At 45.8% G+C, this 17,826-nt stretch overlaps 1 protein-coding gene across 1 annotated transcript; it reads right to left on the bottom strand.

The window, feature by feature from the left end:
• Positions 1-1,001: 1,001 nt before the first annotated feature.
• Positions 1,002-16,706, bottom strand: ADI1 (acireductone dioxygenase 1). Its single transcript, XM_081857512.1, has 4 exons — positions 16,500-16,706; positions 11,605-11,724; positions 4,537-4,716; positions 1,002-1,818 (listed from the first exon to the last, which is right to left on the bottom strand). Exons 1-4 carry the CDS (start codon positions 16,617-16,619, stop codon positions 1,696-1,698), a joined length of 543 nt encoding a protein of 180 aa, XP_081713638.1. The 5' UTR covers positions 16,620-16,706; the 3' UTR covers positions 1,002-1,695.
• Between the last annotated feature and the right edge of the window lie 1,120 nt (positions 16,707-17,826).

A 17,826-nucleotide genomic window follows, 5' to 3' on the forward strand; every position in this document is an offset into this window, starting at 1 on the left:
TTCCGCCGGCACAACAGCCCGCGGGGGCTCTGCTGGGAACTTCCTGCGGCTGACGCGCCACCGACGACCTAACCCTGCCTTGAACTAGTCAGCTAATTAGTGCCGGGGTTAAACAAGAAAGGAAGGAAGCGCCTCTCTCCAGTGAGCAAATGGCACGACAGGCTAGAAAGCCTCAGTCCTACAACACGGCTGCCCTCGACGCCCACACATGCCTGACACAGAGATGAGCAACCTGAAATATCAGCAGTGAAGCTAATGAGACGTGGGGGGAATGGCAGACAAAATCACGATCGTGAGCTCCCTGTCCGGAAGGAATCGCTCAGTGAAGACAACACTGATCCAAAGGTTATCATGCACCCCAGACTTGAATCCTGGCCACTTTGCTGTTTTCGAACCAAGCAGAGGGCTGCAATATGAATAATATTTGGGAGGAAATATGTTGGGGACTGCACCCCTGAAGTGCTCAACTGTAACATATTTTTTTTTGTCATCTGCATAAATATTAAAACAAGACACAGTGTTCTGATTTTCCAGCAATACCCCATGCACTGCTGAACGGCAGAAAATGTGGTTACCTTAGTTCTGGTACCAAATCTGTGCAGCTGTTGGGGCATACCCTGCGTAGCACAATTGCAGAGAGAGTTCCAGTTCCTCTTGCCTCCCACCCCACAAGGGCTTGTGCAAACTCCTTCCATCTGACTTTCCCCACTGTAGGTCCCTCACCCCACCCCCACTGCTACTGCAGATCTCTCATTCCTCCAGAAAGTGTTTGGGAGCATTCAGGGGATAAGGGCAACATTCTTGTACTGCCAGATATAACCTATTGACCAGAGATGTATTTCAATGACTTGCTGCTATAACCTGACTTCAATATGCATAACAGGTTTTGTTGGATTGCACCCAAGGCGGAAAAGAACTCTGTTTATCCAAATGCTTAGACAGTTAAGGAAGCCAGACACAGGGAACTTGGTTTGTCCTGACTCATTTATGAGACACAGTAGTTCTATTAAGTTATTTATTTCATAAAATTTATGTACTGCTTGATTGTTAAAAACAACGAAATCCTCAGGCTACTGGATAAGGCAGCGTTATAAGGTTGCTATTCATAGTTTCTGCCCAAATATTTGTTGCTAAAGCAGTGTTTGTACAAAGTGAATTCCCCTCTCTTTGCATGAGCACAGAACTGGATTAACTGAAAAAGTATTCAAACAGTTTTGAATTTGTATTTTTAAAAAGAAAAAAATCAACTTATCCTCAACTGAATAAATCTGTACTGTACTGAAAAGCAAAACAAGATCAGGTAAGCATTTATATTGCCTTGTCATCAGCCTTCCTCAGCTTGGTGCCCTCACAAAGTTGGAAAAGCTACACTATATGAATCTTCAGGTGTAACTGAATTATTTAACTACGTGAGCAGCAGAGAGATCCTTGGAATAACTAGTCGAAGTTAAATGCAACCTCCAGATCTGCTCAAAAAGATCTCTCCCACTTTTAAGAAAAGGAAAGGTAATCATCTTCCATCCAACAATTGATTGAGGAAGAACAGAACAAACATTCCCCTCTATTTGCTTCCCCTACATTAGAGCTGCAGGAAACCAACGTCTCATTAATAAGCGGGCGGCATTAAAAAGGCCATTTTGCTATTTCCATTGTGCAGAAGTTGTGGGAAACTGAGTCTTGAACCTTCCCACTGGTTTATTGTGCTGCTTGCACCAGAGATTGCTGGTACTGTACTCGAGCAGGAAAATGATCCGCAGGCCTGTTGTACGCTGTCCACACAGGTTCTCCGACAAACAGCCTCATTGCCTTCACATAATTCTGGGAACAGAAACACAGAAAGTTCACACTTAACATGGTTTACTTCTGAAAAACAAGAATGAAAACCCTGAAAGGAGTGGGGTTCAAAGTACAGGGCTCGAGTCCAACTGAAGGGTTGGGGAACAGCCAGCTTTGGAGAAACGCCGGCTACTTTATTTGAAATATCCATTCCCCAATCCCCATAGCCTAGTTGTGTTTGGATTCCTTGCAATATTCACATTTTGCAAAGAGCAGACACTGTAAAGTGAAATCGCTTCGCCTTGTCCCTGCTCTAAGGCAAAAACAGCCAGAAACCCATCATGGAAAAGAGATCACAAACAAGTCACAAAAGGGGGAGCCCCTTTTGGAACAGCCTGACACACCAAAATTTAGCATTTAATGCTTTCCCCTCCCCCCCTTCATATTAGCTCTGTGTTTGGAACAGTTTCTCAAGGTGAATTTTGGCTCTTTATAAAAAACAAAAATGAGTACTGCTCAATGCAAAACCAACTCTGAACAAGGCTTGGGGCACACACAGAAGTTATTGCAATGCTAGCCTACATGAAATCAGTATGATTAACGTTTATAATTCAATACATGCAGGTTGGAGGGGTAAGAAGAGAAATCTCTTTGCTCGTTCCTCATTTTTAAAATTTACACATAAGACGTCTGACTCCAGTTTCTGTTGCTGATGCACAGCAACATCTCTGCAGTTAACACTGCATGTTTTGCTTTGTTTTTCAACACTGAAGCGCCCTTACTCAGAGTAGACCCTTTGAAATGAACAGGCCTAACTCAAGTACGTTAACTTTAACAGGCCTACTCTGAGCAAAACTTGGATGACTGCCACCTAATCTTTCCAGCGATATTAACAGCAAGGCAAAACTTCTGGATTCGACAAAGCACATTCAACAAAATTTGGGGGTCGGGATATTGTCACTCTGTCAGGGCCTGCACCTGTTTTCCTACGCAGAGGGAAACCAATAGATCGCAGAGCTCATTCTAAGAGCCGGCCAGAGGCCTCAGACCCGTAGCAAGACAGCGACCTTAAACTTTCTATATCGAATGCTTTATACATCCCTCACAACAAGCCAGAGAACAGGACGAGCAAAGCAGATCTCCCAAGGCTCCACTGCATAGTTGCTATGGCAACACCAATCCCTTACTAAAGATGGATTTTGTGACAAGGCCGAAGACACGAGTGCTCCATTTAACTGCAAAGGTAGCAGGAGCCGTGCAGAGCAGAGAAAGCGCATGTGCTCTAAATACTATCCCTGCCTGAACCTTGAGGAATTGATTTCTAATCCCAGAGAGTTGGGAATGGCAGCTTGGAAGACAGGTGGGCTTTATGACCGAACTGAGGTTGAAGCTGCCATGCTTTGATTACCTACAAGGTGCAGAAACGTATGACTTCCAGTCAGTACCAGTGCTTTTTTCTGGGGGGGACACAGGGGAACACATACCCCTAAACATTTGTGAATCTAAGTTTGGCCTCATTGAAGAGCGGTATTTCAATGAGTAGGAAAATGAGAGCACCCCCTAAACATTTTTTTAGGGAAAGGAAAAGCACTGGTCAGTACTATCAACAAAAGTAGGACTGCTGGATTACTGGGGGCGGGAAAATCTGTGGGGAGAAGCGTTTTTAAAAGCTGTTTTTTCTATACTAATAAATGCAGGCAATTTTAGATGAGGAGAAATGGAGCCAGGGCGTGGTCCGCTGAGAAGAAGGCAATTCGTACAAGTGGTCCTTCTGTCCCCTTCACCACGAACCCCTGAAAACCCCTCTCAAGAAAGCAGTGAGGGATCCTCACCAGAGTTGCACAGAGAGCAAGACATTGCAGAGCCCGTGTGGTGTGGTGGTGAAGAGTCTCGTACCCAGGCCTGCAAGTCCGGGGTCAAGATCCTCGCTCAGCCCTGAAGCTCATTGGGTGCCCTTGGGCCAGTCACAGTCTCTCAGCCAAGCCAACCTCACAGAATTGTTGTTGAGGAACAGCTATGTACCTTGAGTTCCTTGGAGATTATGGTGGTTGTGGTGGTGATGATAAAAATTAGGGGAGGGGGAGGAATCCCTTCAATGAATTTCAAGTGACTCTCCCCACCCTACTCCACAGGTTTAATATGGCAAAACACAGGTTGTGTTCACACCAGGCGTGTAAAGCACATCTCCCCCCCCCCCCCATACACACACACATAAAAATGAATTCTGGTAAACTGTAGTTTACCCCTCACAGAGCTACAATTCTCAGTACCCTTAATTCCCTGGGGGAAATGGCATGCTTTAACTGTATGGTATATCTGTATGTTTGCAGCCAGAGATGGTCATCTTTCTAATATAACGCCCTGTGTGAGGCCAGTATTTTGCTCCCCCAAATGGATCGTCTCAATTAAGGATCTTCTCAATTTTGAGCCCTGCTCAGCTCAGCACCCTATTCATGGGAACCACTCACAACGCTCTAAATCTGGCACTGATGCAGCCCCAGTTCCCACTGTTGAGATGCAGCCCTAAATTCATTTTTTAAAAAAAAAATAGAAAAACAAATAAAAGTGGTCACAGGCTCTGATTTTGTACCCATTGCCTGTTCTTCCCTCATTATCCCACCCACACATTTTTTAATTTAGCAGATTACACTGCAGGTCTCAAGAGTTTTGTTATTAATATGCTGTTCTACAGCTGCAGACAATTCTGTCAACTCTGTGTAGATGTTTATGGGTGGGGTGGGGGGGGAAGTAATTTCATACAGATTCATCCAGCGTAAATCGGTGATAGATGCCAGCAGGAAGCGTGATCATGTCTCCCTTTTCCATGGCAATCCGGATCCATTTGTCGTCTTTATCGCGAACGTCAAAATACCCACTTCCTTCCAGGATGTAGCGAATCTCATCATCCAGGTGTAAGTGCTCTTCATAAAATATTTTTATCTGGGAAGGGGGAAGGGAAGAGAGAAGGAAACAGCTTTCCATTTCGCGAATCTTATTACAAGCAGCAAAGCATGTAAAGATTGCAAGATGTTACACCAGGAAACCCAGAGCCCCTCTCAATAATGCAATATTTGGCACTGAAAGGAGAGCCCTTTGAGCGCTCTTCAAGCTCTTTACCAGCGTTCTCTAACAGCAACCTTGCAAGGCAGGGCAGAATCATTAATCTCATATTGCAGATCGCTCTTTTGAGGAACTTCCCAATTGAAACCCATAGTCCTTATTCCAGATTTAGTCTGAGAAAATAATAATAATAATAATAATAATAATAATAATAATAATAATAATACCTTTACTGTCATTGTACAACCTGTGTACAATGAGCCTCCCCCCCCAAAAAACCACTCAAATCTCTTATCAAACAACACACCACCTCGCAAGTCAATTTCGCTATGTTATTTTTCATTCAACAGCCTAACAGCCCATGGATAGAAGCTATTTTTTAGCCTGTTGGTACAGCTGATTATACTTCTGTATCTCCTGCCCAAGGGTAGAAGATTAAAGAGGTGATGGCCGGGGTGTGAGTCATCCCTGAGAATTTTTCTCGCTCTCCTCAGGAACGATCCCTTGCGATGTCATCTAGCGGACTCAAGGGACAGCCCATGATATCATGTGCTGTATTCACCACCCTCTGTAGAGACTTTCTGTCCATGGCTGTCAGGCCAGCATACCACACTGTGATACAATATGAAAGGACAGTTTCTATTGTGGACCGGTAAAAGGAGTTCATCAGTTGTTGTTTAACATTATTCTTTCGCAAGACCCTGAGGAAACGGAGTCTCTGTTGGGCCTTTCTGACCACCACGTTGATTTTCCAAGTGAGGTCCTCACTAAGGTAAACTCCCAGGAATTTAAAGGAGACTCTCTCCACACAGCCCCCTACCTGATATACAACGGGGCAGGTTCCCCTCTCTTCCTCTGCAAGTCCAACACCATCTCCCTTGTCTTACTAATATTTAGGCGCAAGTTATTCTCTAAGCACCATGTAGATACTAATCACACTGGATCTATTGTCCAGAGCAGATTTTGTATATCAGCATCATCATTTCTATTCTGCTTTATATTTTAATGGGGGGGGGGAAGAGTCTCAAAGTGGTTCACAACACATTAAAACATCAAATAAAACAATCCAGAATAAAACAAATTCAAGCTTCAAGGAAATTATTTCACGTCCTTCTCTAAGTGACATTCCGCTTTCCCCATATTTAGTTACTTGCTGAATTTATATAGCTGCCGTATAGCAGAAGTACTCTAGGAAGCCAGTGTGGTGTAGTGGTGAGAGCGTTGGACTAGGACCTGGGAGATCAGGGTTCGAATCCCCACTCAGTCATGAAGCTCACAGGGTGACCTTGGGCCAATCGCAGCCTCTTAATCCTTAACTGAGGATGGGGGCAAACCAGGTCCTCCTTGGAGAGAAAGGTGGGAGATAAATGCAAGAAACAAGCTCTTCTGCTTAGCTGCTTAAGAAGGCTGGAGGGGGCAGTCAGGTGGAGGTGTCAAATCACTAACCTGGCACCCAGAAATCTCCACATGGTCACAACTGGACCCATGCCAATCCCAAACACACCTGGATGATTGTTAGCGTTGACTACAATTCCCATCAGTCATGTTCCTCAAGGGCGCCAGGTTGCCCAAGGCTACCAGGGACAAATCTACACTCACAGTTTTTAATAGGAATAATGCTTCTCTAAAACACATGTTTTTTCACTGTCCTATATTGAAAGATTTTTGGCAGAAGGTAACTGAAACCATCAACAGGGACTGTATGGAACAACCTCACATTTACAGAGCAAAATATCGTTTTGAAAGATATGCCCAGCGCATGGAACCTTATAAAAGGACAATACGAGTCGACTCTCCGGGCCCTTACCATTGCAAAAAGACTGATACTGACGAATTAGGAAAATAAAAATGTGTCTCCCTTCTACAACTGGATTGAAGACTTCTACAAACTCACAACATATGAAGAACTTGCAGATAAACGCAGACTTGCCATGGACGAAATTCAACGATATTTGGAATCCATTCTTAAAAATACTGTAATAGGTTAAGATCTGGTGAAGTACAATAACAACTTTGTTACAGTATAGAGTTTTAGGTTTTATTTGCCTCCTCTCCCTTTACTTTCCCTTCTACATGGGTGATGTTTCTCCTTTTCTTTTTCTCCCTTTCATTTATGTCTCACCATGTTTAGTGCACACATAACTATGTACTTTTTAACTTTCAATAAAGATGTCAGAATAGAAATAAATAAACGTGGTTTTTAATGTTAAGGAAGGGTTTTGCTAAGCATTATGGACACATGGAATCCTACTTATAATGTTTGTAATGCGTTGTTAAAATGTGATACCCAAGGGTGCTGCAGAGCAACCAGCAGTAGGCAGATAGCCATTTTTGACGGGGGGGCGGGTTTAAAAAAATGCTCTATTTTACAAGTATGCCCTGTGACGTTTTAGAACGATATACAGTCATACCTTGGATCTCAAATGCCTTGGCTCCCGAACAAATGATCGAAACCCAGAAGTGAGTGTTCCGTTTTTTGAACCATTTTCAGAAGCCGAACATCCTGTGCAGCTTCTGATTGGCTGCAGGACGCTTCTGCAGCCAATCAGAAGCCACACCTTGGTTTTCAAGTCGAACGGACCCCCGGAACGCATTCTGTTCGAGAACCAAGGTACAGTGGTGCCCCGCAAGACGAACGCCTCGCAAGACGGAAAACCCGCTAGACGAAAGGGTTTTCCGTCTTGGAGGCGCTTCGCAAAACGAATTTCCCTATGGGCTTGCTTCGCAAGACGAAATGTCTTGCGAGTTCCTGCGAGTTTTTTCCCCTTTTCCCCCCCCTTTTCCTAAGCCGCTAAACTGCTTATCAGCTGATCCGCTGATAAGCCGCTTATCAGCTGATCCGCTAAAAGCCGCTAAACCGCTAATAGCGCTAATCCGCTAAGATGTCAATGGGCTTGCTTCGCAAGACGAAAAAACCGCTATACGAAGAGCCTCACGGAACGGATTAATTTCATCTTGCGAGGCACCACTGTACTACTGTATCTAATAATGTTAAGCAGGTCATTGTAGATCCAGCTCAGGAATCCATGACTGGTGGTTTGTAGGAAGTGGTGGCCCTTTCGCCTGTCCTGAATCTCCTCCTGTCAGCCAGTTTCACTGAGCGCCCAGCTACTCAATCCTACCCCAAGAGGACCTGTGGCTCTGCTGATGTTATTGCCCTCCAGAACCCATGCTGGCTGGGATGGAGGTGATTCAAGAGTCCCACAAAGTCCAAACCACAGCTCTGTATCAGAACTCAGCTACTCTTTACATGATGGATCTGCGAGTAAAATTACCTAGGTGCACCTGAAGCGCATGGAATTGCCAATGAATTATTCTCTTTCCCAGCTCCTCCCTCGGTAAAAGCCTTTTTTTTTTTTTTAAACCAAAGGTGCCACCACAACTGACCCGCTTCCTCAAGTGCTTAGTCAGCTCTGGAGCAAAGAGGGAGGGGGAGGAGAAAAACCTAAATTTAGTGGCGGAATGATTTTGTGAGCCGACAACAGCTGAAGTGCACTGGAGCTTTCAGGAGGGTGCGTCAGCCGGTGCTGCCAGGTTGATAATGCTCTTGAGACATGTTACGGGTCAGGGAGATCGCAGAACCTGGCAGAAATAAGCTGGGTAGGCATTCAGACTCCACTCCAGTCGCGAAATTACTAAAATATTCATAGCACTTAAAATGCATCACCTTGACAACCAGACAAGGAGAGGCAGAAGAGCTCCCTCTTTCTGAGAAGTCTGAATAATGACTACTAGAATAGAACCAGCCAGTTTTGTTGCTTTCATTTATAATGTCCCAAGGAAGCGGTGTGGCCAATTGTTCAGAAGCTTAACATACGTCCTTCTGCCAGATAAGTAGGGTGGTTGGTGGTGGTGGGAGGGAAGGAGGGAGGGAGAAGAGGCTCTTCTGCACCTTTAAGAGTTGTGTAGAAGAGGCAATTTCAGAACATATAAATAAGCCTGTTCACTTCAGCAGAATCATGGCTTTGTTAAAGGTACAGGAGCCCTGCCTTCCTTTTTCACCTGGCCACTCCGGAGGTAAAACCGCCAGGTGAGAGTGCTCAGGTCGTATCTCCTCATCTCAGCGTTCACAGAACAAGAGAGACACAAAACAGCAGAAAACATATATTTGTTTGGCAGCATTCAGTCTGTCTTGCCTTCTGCTGACTCTGAACATCTAAGCCTATAGAAGAATCCTGTCTGGCTCGAAATCCTGAAGCGTACAAGGCAATGAAGTTTGCCCAGTTAGTAATAGTCGTGTGTCCTTGTTTCTCAATTTGATCGTTTTATATGGTTTTTTATGTTTTGTGGTATTTTATGCATTGTGACTTACCATTATTTTTATCGATTATAGTTTAGTAATTCTTTATTGTAATTGATAAGTGGAAGCCATTTAATTATTACTCGCTAATATTTAATTTTACTGTTTACTATTACTGTACCTTCTAATGGATAACTGAATATTGCTTTGTTTGATATCAGTTGTTTATTTTGAAGTAGTTGTGACGTATTTTGTACTGGATCAGATTGATATTACGTGTGTGATCTTTGCTGCCTATGTTGTTGTTTCTCCGGCTTGTAAACTTGCCTTGTGTGTAGTAATACAGAAAGGCGGTGTCAGGGGTTCAGTAGGAGAGACACAGGAGGGGGAGCAAATGGAGAGTGAGGAGGAGAAGTACGAGGGGGGAGCAGGCAGTGACAGTGGAAAGAGTTATTCCACAAGCCTCTCCAGCGAATCGGAGGACTCACAGAAGGGAGCGCCGATGGCCAGAGCGAGGGGGGTTCCAGGGGGGAAGCCCCAGGAGGAAGGGGCCAGCGGGGAGTCCCTGAGCAGCAGTTGGAAATCAGGACCAGCTTCCCCACCAGAGCGCAGTGGGGAGGGGGAGTCCCAGGAATCGGGACCAGTGCTCTCACCACCAGCGGGAGGAGAGGAGTCAGGTTTGGTCACGCCCACATCAGGAAGCGGGGAAACGGTCAGGAGGAAGGTTACCGGCTGGGCGCGCGCGCCAAGTTCAAATGTACAGGCGAGCGGCACAGCAGGGAGCCCGGGTAGGGAGCCAGGTCCTAAAGCCCGCCGGAAGGAAGGGGAAGACCAAGGGGGGTCAGCGTCAGAGGAGTCCAGGAAGGAGGAAACCCCAGAGGGCAGAAGGACCCAGCGAAGGAAAGAACAGCGTAGGAGGTGGAGCCGGGCTAGGATCTTAAACTGGTGTGGGAGGAGCAGTGAGTCAGAGGGGACTTAGCCGGTCTAGCGTCGAGACGTGGGTCTGCGCGCCCAGAGCTTTGAAATGGAAACTAAACTTCAATAAAGACTTTGTATATTATATCCACTGGGCGTTGGTCCTCTGTGAGCTGGGACCTAGAGGCAGACCTGACAGGCGGTATACAAATTAAAAGTGAAATGAACGTTAAATGAAATGGGAGTTCCTGAGTGGCTTTCTCTTTGCCTGTCCTACCTCACAAGGCTGCTGTGAGGAACAGAGAGGGTGGAGAGAACCATTACATTAAGCTCCTTAGAGAAAAGGTGGAATATAAGCCAAGTTATATTAACTTTGGATACTGTAACCCCATTCACTTCACCCTGCCTTTGCCAGATGTAAGATGGAGGAGTGTAGTCTAGGGGTTTCCAATAAGCAGCAAAAATCACATCAAACTACGGTTTTGCGTGGGAACGAGGAACCTCTGTCCTCCAAACATTACTGGACTACAGTTCTCATCATCACTGACCACACTGGAAGGGGCTGGCAGGAGCTTGATCCAAACATCTGGAGGGCCAGAAACCCCCCACCCCAAGTTTAGTGTGATATCCCTGCATTGCAGGGGGTTGGACTATATGACCCTTAGGGTCCCTTCCAACTCTACAATTCTATCCAAAGCAGGCACCAAAACTTCCCAAATGCTCACTTAGGTAAAGGGACCCCTGACCATTAGGTCCAGTCGTGACCGACTCTGGGGTTGCGGTGCTCATCTCACTTTACTGGCCAAGGGAGCCGGCGTACAGCTTCCAGGTCATGTGGCCAGCATGATTAAGCCACTTCTGGTGAACCAGAGCAGCGCAGGGAAACACCGTTTACCTTCCCACCAGAGCGGTACCTATTTATCTACTTGCACTTTGACGTGCTTTCGAACTGCTAGGTTGGCAGGAGCAGGGACTGAGCAACGGGAGCTCACCCCGTCGCGGGGATTCGAACTGCCAACCTTCTGATCGGCAAGTCCTAGGCTCTGCGGTTTAACCCACAGCACCACCCACGTCCCTAATGCTCACTTAAGTGCATGTTAAAAGGTGGAAGTTATTCGCATGCATACATAAGCCAGCCATCTTGCTGCCAACTTTCTCCATTTTTTCTAGCACATTTGCTGTGCCTTTTCACAGCAGCATAGGAGGCAGAAATCAAACAGGTGCAACTCATTCCCCAGTCTGCACTCCAGAATTCACCAGCTGTTAAGAAGGTACAGGAGCCCTGTCAGAAAAATAATAGGCAGCAACTGAAGGGAAGCAGATATCTTCCTATTATAATAGGTTTTGAAATGCACTAGGGCAGGAGGGAGAACAACTGCATGACGGAGAGCAAAATCCAGCCATGTCTACACCAAAGTCAGCCCTTTTTAATTCAATTTGGCTTATTTTCAGGTTAAGCAGGGCTAGGATTTCAGCCTTAGTTCTCAGGAAAGAGACAGCCAGTGTTCAAACAGCAGAATCGCAAAACGTCTGAAACTGGCACACACTCTAGTGGCGAGTTCCAGCATTTGCAACCTTTTCAAGTCCCAAACGAGAGACAGAATGTATTATACCTTCTCTTCGTAATTCGGAAGCTTATCTTTGTGTATCGTTATTATATCCATCCAGTTGTAGTTCCTTTCTTTCCGGATCTCTGCTAAGACAGGATCGGTCTCATAGTTGTCAGCATCCAGCTGCAGAATTAAGAAAAAGGTTTTGGTGACAGAAATGTTCAAAACGAGGCAGTCATTGCGATCGGCTGCATCCCAAACGCTCCTTACGTACAAAACGCTTTTATGACTCTGCAGAGCAGGTTGTTGTGGGATGTAATACATAAGTAGCAGTCAAGTACAATATTCCTTGTTTTCCTAGATTGGACATGCGGGGAAAGGTTTGGGCTGTGTGTTTAAAAGGTGAATGTAAAACTCTGCTAAGTAAAGGAACTTGCTAGTGCAAGTTAGGAAGGATATTAATAAGCAATATATCCTCTCCTGCCTCCCTGAACATTCCCACAATTGTCAGTCTTCCGACTGTACTAGGTAAAGGTAAAGGGACCCCTGACCATTAGGTCCAGTCGTGGCCGACTCTGGGGTTGCGGCGCTCATCTCACTTTATTGGCCGAGGGAGCTGGCGTACAGCTTCCGGGTCATGTGGCCAGCATGACTAAGCCACTTCTGGAGAACCAGAGCAGCGCACGGAAACGCTGTTTACCTTCCTGCTGGAGTGGTACCTATTTACAGTGGTACCTCGGGTTAAGTACTTAATTCATTCCGGAGGTCCGTACTTAACCTGAAACTGTTCTTAACCTGAAGCACCACTTTAGTTAATGGGGCCTCCTGCTGCCGCCGCACCGCAAGAGCCTGATTTCTGTTCTTATCCTGAAGCAAAGTTCTTAACCTGGGTTAACGGAGTGTGTAACCTGAAGTGTATGTAACCCGAGGTACCACTGTATCTACTTGCAGTTTGTGCTTTCAAACTGCTAGGTTGGCAGGAGCTGGGACCGAGCAACGGGAGTTCACCACGACGCGGGGATTCGAACCCTAGGCTCTGTGGTTTAACCCACATCGCCACCCGCGTCCCACTGAGGAAATAAAGCCCTCGTGCTATTACCTGCTTACGTCCCGTGAAAAACACTCAAGATATAGAAGCCAGGAGCCAAATGGCTCCTTAAACCAAGTTTATAGTTGCCAAAATGGAATGTCTAGTTGCCATTTTGGGGCCAGGCGGCTCTAAAGTCTTATTTTTCAAATGATGTGATTGACTCTCAGTTAAACATCAGGCTAGGTCAGATGACAACCTTGAGCATGCCCAATGGTTGGAGGTGGTGGGGATTCACAATCCAGAATTCTCTGGAGGGGACAGAACTGGCTACTCTTGTTCTGGAAACCGGCAATAAAGTTCTGAGTTTCTGAAACCACTTTTGTTCCTCAAAAAGGGATCGTTGAAAAGCTGGCCTTCCACTGTCAACAGTAGAGCAGGGTTCCCCCGAAGGAAGATTGCTACACCAGCAAGAAGCCTCTGTCCATGAAGAGCTCTCAGCTGTTTTATACAACTTTCCCTTCCTGGATTTCCCTCCAGGCAGGCTGCCATCTTTGGCAGAGCAGCTTTCCAAAACAACAAAATTAGCCTTGATAGGGGGAGCAGCAGGGACACAGCAAACAAACGAGATTAAATTTAAATGCTGACAAGAATCAAGGGGTCTTCATTGATTATTTCACAAGTTTAATATACTGCCCGGGTCCTGATTTAACTGTATTTGTTCCGTAATTGCAATGGGTTGCACCTTGAGGGAAGGAGCGCAGCGCTCGTGGGAGGTCCACACTGCCCACTCACCACCCGTCCTGTCTAGGATAATCAATGGTTTGTACTGACATTGTAATGTAAACTAGAGCAAGAGTGCTACAAACTCCTTTGCTGATATGTGTTAAATGAGCAGCCCCAAAGGTTTATGCTAAACCCTAAAGCAGAGGTACTCAAGCTCTGGTCTGCAAATCACTTTTGGCCCCCACAAACTCCACTCAGGTGCTATGAGGAACAGATGGAGAACGGTCAAGAATAGCTGTATGTGGCCATGCAATTGATTTTTTCTTTCTTCTTCTGACAATGGAGACAGAGGATGTTTTGACCAGAGGTAGATTATTGAACAGGCAAATAAAGCCATAGCCTGAGGGCCATGATTTTCATAAGGGAAGTTTTTTAATGTTTAATGTTTTATTATGTTTTCATATGTTGGGAGCTGCCCAGAATGGCTGGGGGCAACCCGGTCAGATGGGCGGGGTACAAATAATACTATTATTGTTTTTTATTATTTGTTGTTGCAAGGTGAGATTTCCATCCCCTGCCACCCTCAAGTCCAAATATGGAAAGTGAATGCTGAATAATGTCCTGAGACCTGACAAACATTACACTCACCTTGGGGTGTCAAGGAAATCTATCTGACTTTTAGAAGACAACTGAAGGCAGCCCAGTTTAGGGAAATTTTTAATGTTTGATTTTTTTATTACTTTATCATTATCATTATTATTCTGATGGGAGCCGCTCAGAGTGGCTGGGGAAACCCAGCCAGATGGTAGGGGTATGTATAAATAATATAATACAATATAATATAATATAATATAATATAATATAATATAATATAATATAATATAATATAATATAATATAATAATATAATATAATATAATGGGGAGAAATTTGCTTACAGCACATCCATCAGATTAGAAAGTCAAGACTATGATTATTTTTTTTAAATGTAAGGGATGTGCTTTGATTTCTAGCTTGCATACACAGACGCACAAACAAAGTGGTCCTCGAAGACCCCAAAATTTTCAAGTGGCCCATTAAAAAAAGTTTGATAATCACTGCTCTAAAATAAACTGTAGAGCACTTAGTTTAAAATACTTCCATGACCATTGCTTTGCAAACAAGATGCCCGGGTAAAGAGTCTGCAAAATATTTTGCTAGCCCATCTGTCTACATGTACATCTATAACCTCTGGGATAGCTCAGTTGGTAGGCATGAATCTCAGGGTCAACGGTTTGAGCAATGCAGAGGGTTGGACTAGATGGCCCTCATGGCCCCTTCCGACTCTACAATTCTATGGTTCTGTGAGCTAAGCAAATCAATCATTTGTGGTACAGCACAAAAGATATTCCCAATCCACTTTAGTTGAGGTCTGCATCGGTACACTCTGCCTATTCAAATATACAAGGGAAGCAAGGGCCTAACCTTTTCCCCAGCCCCAATCTCCACATATTTCAAAAGGAAACAATAGGAGCTTTCCACACTCACTGCTTTTGTATTTCACGCTCTAGTATCTGTAGTCAAATGTGAAATACAGAGTACTGTAGAAGGTCCGGGGGCACATCATACAGCCACCTTGCTGAAGCTAAGCAGAAACAAAGCAAGTGGCCAGTGTAGTAGAAAAACACTGTTCAGGGACCAGGTGACCAGCATGTGATATGGGGATTTCTGGCACTTACAGGAGGGTCAAGAGTCGCTGTGCTTGACTTGGGCACATGGGAGCTTTCCATACAATTATCACAGGCTGTAATTCTGCACTTTTATGGCCGCTGGGCACAGCAGCTTACGGCTGTTTTTCTCCACACCTGTTGGGGATGGCGATTCATACATCGGAAGAAGAGGCAGCGCTGTGTCATGGGCAGAGTGCTGGAGCACAGGCAGGAAAAGCAGGTTTAAAAGCCCTCACTCAGCCATGAAGCTCGCTGGGTAAACTTAAGCCAGTCAGAATCTCTTGACCTCACACCAGCCTCACCAAGTTGTGGGGATAAAATAGAGATTTGAGGAAACATAGAACATAGAAACATAGAATCATAGAGTTGGAAGAGACCACAAGGGCCATCTAGTCCAACCCCCTGCCAAGCAGGAACTATGTATGCATTCAGCTCCTTGGAAGAGAAGCAAGATCTAAATGTAGTAAATTATAATTATCATTATTTCAAAAATAAGGTGGATTCTAGTCCAGGAAAGCTTATGCATTAATAAATGTTACATCTTTAAAGTACCACACAACTCACTATTGTTCTTGCTACCACCACGTTAACAGAGTTACTCCTTTGAGAGTTATTATCAACAACAACAACAATAAAAATGCTATTATTAATGATAACTACAGCTGTCTCTCACCCTCCCTCCCATGAGCTCAGAGGGGGCACAGATATGGACTGTGTCGGTTTTATATTCACAACAGCCCTGTGGGGTGGGTTAACCCAGGCATAGGCAAACTCCGGCCCTCCAGATGTTTGGGACTACAATTCACATCATCCCTGACCACTGGTCCTGTTAGGTAGGGATGATGGAAATTGTAGTCCCAAACATCCGAAGGGCCGGTTTACCTATGCCTGGGTTAAACCATGAGAACATGACAGGCCCAAGTTCACCCAGTGATCTTCATGGCTGAGGGCATGGGCCCTCATAAAAAATACTAATTAGCTAACTGACCAATTGCATACCAGATAACTCGGTTCTGCACACCCCTCCCAAACATAAAGCCTGCCCCCTAAAATAAATCCTGGCTATGCCCATGGCTGGAGGTGGTCCGGATGCATCTCTCCTCATCCCTGGACCTGATGGCAGCTAGGAGTCCAACAAACTTCTACCACATTGCAAGTGCCTAGTCTCTGAGCCCAGCTCTGGCGACTGGAAACCGAACTGCAGCAGAGCGCACCTTTAAAGCACATTCCTCCCCTCAAAGAATTCTGGGCGCTGTAGTTCGTTAAGAGCGGCTGGGAGCTGCAGCTCTGCGAGGGGTGGACTACATCCCCCAGAATTCTTTGAGGGGGAGAATGTTTGTGTGCGTACGCGCAACCTGCACCCAAAGCGCACAAGCGGCGGTGCGCAGGACTCCGACTGCGGCGTCCTGGACGGGAGGGAAACGCAGCCGCGCGAGGATCCTGCTCCCCTTTCCAAACCGAGCCCTGGCGCCAGGAATGGCTCCCGCTCCTGCCTACTTTCCAGTAGAAGACGCCCAGCTGCTGCAGCAGCGTCAGGCTGACGGGCTCGTTGGGCTCCCGGCGGTGCGCCTGGCGCTGGTCCTCCGCCGACTCGTCCATATACCAGGCTTCCACCATGGCGCGCCCAGGCCGAGCCTCTCCTTCTTCCCAGCCAGCCAGCCAGGCTCCCAGTCCCGACGGAGGGAAGGCGGCTCCGCCTCTCCGCTTCCCGGGGAGGGGAAACCACGCACGGGGCTTCCGGCGCCGGAGCAACTGGGTCTGGCTGTGCCAAGAAGGGGCAGTTCAAAGTGCGCGTTAGCACTTTATTTTTATTATGAGTTAAAGCGATTTTTAAAAAAAAGACCCGTGGAAAAGGAGCAGCGGCCGAGTCTCCACCCCGAGTCGTGTAGTAACTGAACCGTGTGTGCACGTGTGAATTGGCCTGTTGGGGCAGCTTCCCACGGTATGGTGTGTTTCACACCAGCCCGCGCTAGCTGTGTGATATCCGCACCGTGGAAAGCTTAGTAGGGCGAGAGAACTAAAACTTTTTACCGTACTGGCTTTTGTTTTCGACCCTTAAAACAAAACAAAACAAAACTGGCATTTCTTTCTGCCAGCCCATTGTGGCTGGGGAAACCCAGCCAGATGGGCGGGTGTAAATAATAAAAGTATTATTGTTGTTGTTGTTGTTGTTGGATCAATCTACCATAATGTACTCTGAAAATAGAACGGTTCAGAATTAAGCTGGGCACTGTATTTGTGGAGAATGTAGTAAATTTGATTAATTTTTTTAAAAAAAGAAAGTTGGGAGAGAATGCATGTGTCTGCCTCATCTGATATTTGCCTGGTAAAGATTTGTATTTGTGTGTATATTTTATTAACCTGCCCAAGCTGGTACAGGCAACTCTTTGCTTACATGGGTCACATTCTTGGGATAGGACGTGAAGCCAAAATAGTATACTGTATGGTGTTGCAGGAAACACCCCCCCCCCATTCAGTTTGTACAAACACGACACATACACACTCACACAGGACATACGCGACATTTCTGTTATAAATTCATAGTAAATCAACCATACGTCGGATTTACACCGGTTCACTTTTATTTTACTCCATGAAGGAAGGACTATCAAAGGAGGATGGTTTGATACAGGACGGCCATAATCCCTTAACCAAGCAGCACATACACAGGAGCCCTACCCAGTTGGCATGACAACCTTGATGGTCCCAGACAGAAGACCATCAAGGTCACAAAGGACTTGCATATGGGAATGGATTCAACATGGACTGGAACAAAGGACAATGATCAGATCTTCCCTCTGGGGGCAGGAAACTGCCAGCTCCC

This window comes from Podarcis erhardii (genome assembly GCF_964252035.2).
Source record: "Podarcis erhardii genome assembly, chromosome: 3".
NCBI lineage: Eukaryota > Metazoa > Chordata > Lepidosauria > Squamata > Lacertidae > Podarcis > Podarcis erhardii.